General features: G+C 31.2%; 1 protein-coding gene across 1 annotated transcript; it reads left to right on the top strand.

Moving 5' to 3' along the window:
* Window positions 1–2934, top strand: LOC138944680 (UPAR/Ly6 domain-containing protein crok). Its single transcript, XM_070315552.1, is given in 4 exon segments — window positions 1–57; window positions 59–161; window positions 785–970; window positions 1407–2934. Coding segments are annotated over 4 exon segments (564 nt in total). The 3' UTR covers window positions 1625–2934.
* The last annotated feature ends 4082 nt before the right edge of the window (window positions 2935–7016 follow it).

Raw genomic sequence — 7016 nt, 5'->3', positions numbered from 1 at the left:
ATGACGTCAGGTGCGTACGTGCAGTGCGCGTTCTATGTCGTGCGGAAGAACACGCGTAGTAGCTTGCTCCGAAAGGAAAATCCTGAAGAGCGACGTAACGATGATGCGGAACAACATCGTGAGTGTGTTGTGTTGCGTGTTGCTGGTGTTTGCCACGACAGGTGAGATTTTCCACATGAGAATCTCGAGAATAAATATAAAGATAGACAGGTCTTAATAGCGTTTTGATACACAAAAGCGCATCCACGGCCATCTTGGAAACGAACCTTATGGTTCATCCTTGATTGTTTGCGGATGGGCGTGAGAGTTGTTTCACGTTTGATAGTTCTTTCATTATATTAATGCTATTTAATACGATATGCCTGAGAATAAATGGATTTTTAGCAGAATGTAAAATATAATTAATAATACGTGATGGAAAAACTAAATAAATATAGTATATACTTGAACGGGAATGCATTTATTTCAATTATTATTAAGAGCAGAAACAAAATAAATAATAAAAAGATTTTCTTTTAATGAAAATGAAAGACATAAGGAAATGATTAAAAACGTGAAAAGAAATATGAACATATTTTTCGTTCATTAATAATTTTTCTAGGTTAGAAATTGAGGTTCTCATCAATCACTTCAATTATACTAACTAAATATAATACTTTGATTTGAAGATGCGATTATAATTTACTGTGAATTACTAATTTTTATATTAGTTACTGGAGTTTGCTTCAATATACTTTAGCATTGCTAATTGATGTTAAAGTACATGATTAACACTATTGCGTAGGTACTGAGGCGATACGCTGTTATCAATGCAGCTCTGATATGGATGCGAAGGGCGAGGACCTTTGTGGGGCCTACGCGAATTTCGACAAAGAGAGAAATGTGCCTATCGAATGCAACAGCGAGGAATCGCACATGCCCGGTACATTTTGCGTTAAGTACACCGAGCAGAGCCCACGTGGTTTCATCTGTAAGTACATTTATTTACAAAAGTGAGATATTTAGCAATATAAGAAAATGAGATAATATAGACAGAAACTGCAACGTACGTAAAGGGGGTTTTTCTGATGTACAGAATTAAATAACAAAATGCCAACTGCAGCTTCTTAGATATGTAATACGATTGCGAGCATAATTTTGATTACCTTCCGTCGAGCAGTATAAATCGAAAAATCGAATATAGTACATTTTCACAAAAATTCCAGATCCAGAAAGCCTGGCACAGCTTCCGATTTAATTCTCCACGCTAGAATTATGGGAAATTTAAAGATCTTTGAACTTATTGTGACTGTTGAAGATTATTTTCACGCTTTTTCAGCACCCAAATCTGCGAATAATTGCACCATAAATACGTGCTTGATAATATGTTAATTAATTAATTAATTAATTAATCGGCAATGTTTAAGGGGACGGTAGGTGGCGACAAGTGATCCGACGATGCGCCTCCGTCGCCAGTACCGGAGTCACAGGGGTTTGTAACTGGGGTGTTCGCGAGAACGGTGTTTACTGGCAGGAATGTTATTGCTCCGAGGACGCATGCAATGCAGCATCCGGTCCGGTATCCTTCACCACGTTGCTTCTCATGGCAAGCAGCGCTGTCGTTACGCTATTTTATTTTAAGTGAGAGAAGTTTCTAGGGTTACCTCAAGTCTTCAAAAAATGAAGACGCAAATAAGAAAAATATTAACGATTAAAAAGAAATCGTTTATGAAATCTTTGTCATAAGAAGAGAGAAGTTTAAATTATTTAATTAAAATGAGCTGGAAAATGATAGCGGAGATATATTCTCGAAGGATTTTAGAATTGGTTTCTTCTTAACGAAATTTAATTATAGAAGCCATTATTACAATATTTCTCGTTTCTCTCTTCATTAAACTTCTCTTTAAAGTGCATTTTCAAATAATTAAAAAAGGGAAAAATTGTATATATTATATATATTTTTTTAAATCATAAGTTTTTTACTTTCTAAAATTTTCAATATTTAATATGCAATTTTTGATATAGATAATCAAATTTTATCGTTGGATAAAAAATCGACTCTGATATTACCAAAAAACATATTGTTATTTTCAATCCCACAATCAGTTTGATAAAAGAGAGTTAGCTTGTAGATACTTTAAATAATATATCTGTCCATATATTAATAGATCTCGCATTCTTGTTCATGTATATAGTTTAAGTGATATATCCGTCCATATTTGGCATTGTTAAGAAATGCTATGAGATGTGATTCATTTATAACGTAATTGAGTTAAGATGACTAATTATATTTGACTACAGATAGCTAAGTAAAAGTTAATTCAGCGAAGATAATAGATCTATTTATTATTGCGCTCCGAGAAAAAATTTCATGTAAAATTAGTACAAAAGAGTAATATAAAAAATAATCTGCATAAGATAAACTGTTAATTTTCTTATTTCATCGTTTTAATGCAATAATATATCTATTCTCGTCGAAAATTTAAGTATTCAAAAGTGCCTTTTTACGAAAAAGTAGTGTTCAATTGTTTTTAGTCTATTTAGAATAATACGTCGATTAAAATGTCGAATTTAGAGTAACGACGAGTTAAATCGTATGTATTTTACACATGATCATTATAGAATACTATCTTTGTTAAATAGTTACATTATTAAATAGTTCACCATTTTGTTAATTACGATCTTAAAACAGATCATTACAATTTTTTACTGTAGTTTAATTAATTTATTAGAGAAATCCGCATCATAAATTAAGAATCTCATATAATTATTTTATGGTACTTAGCACGTTGTTACCCTAAATCCTCTGAATTATATCTATATTTGTCATACAATCTTTAAAATTTTGAAGTTTTATATTTTTCTATGTGAAAACGCGTCTATTGTGTAACTAAAACAAAACAGATTTATTATATAATTCAATTTTATACTTCTTTATTATTATATATTAATAAAAAAATGTACGTAAATATAACACGTAAACATGCATTTTAATCAAATGAAACTTTTATTACGTGAAAATCGAAAATAGAGAGAACGAAAAAGAGAAGGAGGAAGAAAGAAAGAAGCTAAGAATATACGAGCACCAACGCTTCGAATCAAACATATACATTTAATTAATACAAAATTGATATATTATCTTTCTATATTTTTCCCAACCACTGAATATTTCGCGACTGATCGCTTTAAGCTTGACAATTTTTTTTTTCCTAATTTTTTTGCAGTTTTTTTATTTGAATGTGAATCTTTAAGAAGCCATTAGACATGCTCGCGCACGTCCCACGGTAACATTAACGGAGTGGAAAAACGTGGCGAAAATGAAAGCTACTTTTGTCTCTCGACTTGACTGACTTTTTGCGACGGCTCTGGAGAGAAAACGCACCTCGCAAGCCGGGAGATTAATGTTTTCCGTAGCGTTGCTGATCGCATCTGCGCGAAATTCTCATTTGCTGGCTGTTTACGCCTGCTTAAGTGCAACTTACGTTATTTCAGCCGCGTTTAGCGCCACGACTAGATTACACTATCCTTTCTTATCTGGATTTATGATACCTGCTAATCTCATCCTTATTCTTGTACACTTTTATTTTACTCGATTTATGGCCGCAAAATTAACGACTTTATAAGCATATTTCTCTTTAAAAATCTAGAGATTATTTAAGAATTTATATACAGAAATAAGAAAATTATTTACATAATATATAGGAATAATATGTTTTTGAAAAACATTTTTCTATTCTATAGCAATAAAGCTAAATTAATAAATTTGATAAGTACAAATTAAAACGTAGATGTTTATCAGTTATAGTCTTCCATTAAAGAACAACTGTATTTAATTTCTTAAATGAAAATTTGCTTGTCAAAAACATTTAATATAAAGGCAAAGAGATAAAATTGTTTTCCGTTGAAAACAGTGGTATTTGCAGTATCTAAATAAAGCTTTTTACGTGATATTCGAACGAGATACATCGAGGACACCCTATACATTGCGCATCTCATTCATCACACGTCACTGACACGCGCGTTAAACGCGCATTGTGCGAAATTCCTAAATGACGGTCCTCCGATCCGGACTTTTGCGGCTAACAGATTGCCCGATGCACACTTGAGCCCTCAGACTGGCTGCTGTCGCAGACTCGCTTCTGGTATCATGCCCAAATCCATGAGGACACCCTCATAAGCGTACGTCACGCCGTAATGCCGGAAATTCGTCGACCGCGAGTTAATTACGTCACACGAGACTATTAATGCCTTAACAGATCCGACGTGCGCGTTGTACGTACAACAATGGTTTCGGCTATTTAGGCCCTTCTCGTACATTACGTCACCACGTGCCAACCCTCGTTACTCGAAACGCCGTGTGATAATTAAGGTCGTCGCGATCCGAGCGTTACAGCGGCAGCGACAGCGATGGCTGATAATACTTTGGAAAGGTCTTATCACATCCCACGATCCTTCCCGCGATATAACATCGAAAGGTTTCCGCAGGTAAACCGGAAAAAGATAAATGTATTTTCGAGATGAACTGAAATTTTACTAGATGTCTCGCAACTATACGCAAATATATTTGATTTCTTGATTTACGATAAATGAGATAAAAAATTTTATTGAAAAAAATGTCAAGGTGTTAAGGGAAAAAATCGCTTAAGAATCATTTTGCAAATACACTTTTAGGAATGCAAATAGAGTTCTTACGATACAGAAAACGTTAAAGAAAATTATTGATTAAAGGGAAGAACAATCATTATAATAAGATATTTATGAATTAAATTAATTATAAATAAAATTATTATGGTTTTTAAAGGCGCGAGCCATTAAAAAATGTAATTTATCAAATCGTCTGACACAATTTCACGGAGATAATCTTACAAAGCATACAAAATATACCGTCTTCTCTCAAATCTTCATTTATCGATCTCATTAAGGATGCAAAGGATCATGACATTAAGATGGCATTAAGATTTTAGGGAGAAGGGTATATTAGCAATTTTCTCGACCGGATGCTTTATTTTCCCGCGTAGAGTAGCTCAACGCCCGCGTTCTGGCTGTTATTACATCACAGCGTACTTAATTAGCCGCCGCAAGGGCAGAAAGTGCATGATGCTGCTCACCTCTCTAATGGCATTTCCTATTTTCATAATGCGGTCGCCATTTTATAAAAGAAATGAGGATAAGTGTGATTCAAAGAAGAGCTTAATTAAGTTATATATTATACGACGTACAATTTATTTTTTACGTCTTGAATGTAGAATAATTTTATTTTATATCAATTAATATAACAGAATATATATGTGTGTTCACAGAATGATTTAAAGAAATAGTTTAGAAATTTAAATGCTTACAATAGTCTCTAAATATATCTCTAAAATAAACAAAACAGTTAATAATTGCAGAAATTGTTTGTCAAATTAAATTTGATCTTTTTTTTTTTTTTTTTAAATTATTCTGAAGAGGAATATTTCTTACTTTTGAGTTATTACTTATTTTCCTTTAAACTGCTATAAAATTTTACTTTAATCGTTGATATAAGATTTAATGTGCTGAACAAATGAGAATGTAATTAAATGGAATTTTGAAAGTTTCTTAAAAGGAAATTAACTTCAGATTAAGATTTCGAAAATGCTCAAATTTAAACATACAATCTATTTATTTATTTAAATTGACATAATTATCGAATTAATTATAATATTTAAATTTCTATATAATTGTGATTATATGTGACATATTATATTACATACATTATATTGTGACATTGAATTAAAATTTTTACTATTGAATTGAAATGAAAATTTGGTTTTGTCTTGTCAAAGCAAAATTGTGACTATAGAAACAAGAGATATGCAGTTTAGCAGATGTAATAAAAAGTTACGTCTTTCTAAAGTTATGTCTAGAACAGTGAGATATATAGGATCAATGTTATCCAAGATTGAAATAATACTGATATAACAATCACTCGTCTTTTTATTGTGCATGATGGAAATCCTTAAAGCTCTTTATTACTATCGAAACACGGTAATGATACGCTTGATGCTTGCCTTATATATTTGTAAAGTGATATTTTCTGCAGTGAAGAGTATTAAAATACAAATCTGAAATCATTTAAGAGATTATGACAGAGCTTTAGTTTGCAGAATAAAATATTATTTCATGCCAATCTTGGATTAATTTAGAAGCTATTTAAAATAATGTTACGCGATATTTCCAACCATAAATCTCATCTAAGAGATGCAATTTATTAGAACATTTATATATATATATATATATATATATATATATATATATAATAGAATTTTATGACAAAGCTCTTACGAAAATTACGGAAAACATCGTCTTTACATAAAAAGGTTATCCTTTCTTACACATTAATATCATTAGAAATCCAAATAAGGCCGTTAAAATTGTGAAAAGGCAATATATAAGCGATTTTCCGGGTCGGGCGTTTCATTTTCCACATCAGAGTGACTCGGTGGCTACATTTTAATAGTTATTACATTATAGCGTGCTTAATTAGTCACCGGAAGGGCGGAAAATGCATAATCTTGGCTATCTCTTAACTTTCTGCATAACCCATCTGCCATTCTGCTATCTTATAAGAAGAAACGAAAATTAGCAAAATATAAAAATCTCAAGAGTTTAACTAAACTGTATACAGTTTTTAACTCGTTATTCGATTTACAATTCACACGTTTTAGATTTTAGAGAGAGAGAGAGAGAGAGAGAGAGAGAGAAAAAGAAAGAGAGAGGTGAGAAAAAAAAGAGGAACAATTTTATTTCATTATAATTATAATAGAATACTTAATATAAGTATTAATATAAGAGAATTTATATAAGTGTATAGAATTATCTAAAAAAAGTTTGGAAATGTTTGTATTACATATAGTATTGCCAAGTACAATATGTAAATATACAAAAATATAATATTCACTTAACATAGAATTTTTTAATTTTTTATTGAAATTTACTTTACTGAAATTTACTTTTCTTTATAAATTTGCCTGTATTTGTCATGGGAAAAAAAAGAAAAAAAAAACCTATAATTA

The sequence above is a fragment of the Polyergus mexicanus genome, unplaced genomic scaffold (assembly GCF_030449975.1).
Source record: "Polyergus mexicanus isolate NDT 795.1 unplaced genomic scaffold, iyPolMexi1.0 SCAF_2, whole genome shotgun sequence".
Classification (NCBI taxonomy): Eukaryota; Metazoa; Arthropoda; class Insecta; order Hymenoptera; family Formicidae; genus Polyergus; species Polyergus mexicanus.
This window is presented reverse-complemented; position numbering and strand designations above follow the sequence as displayed.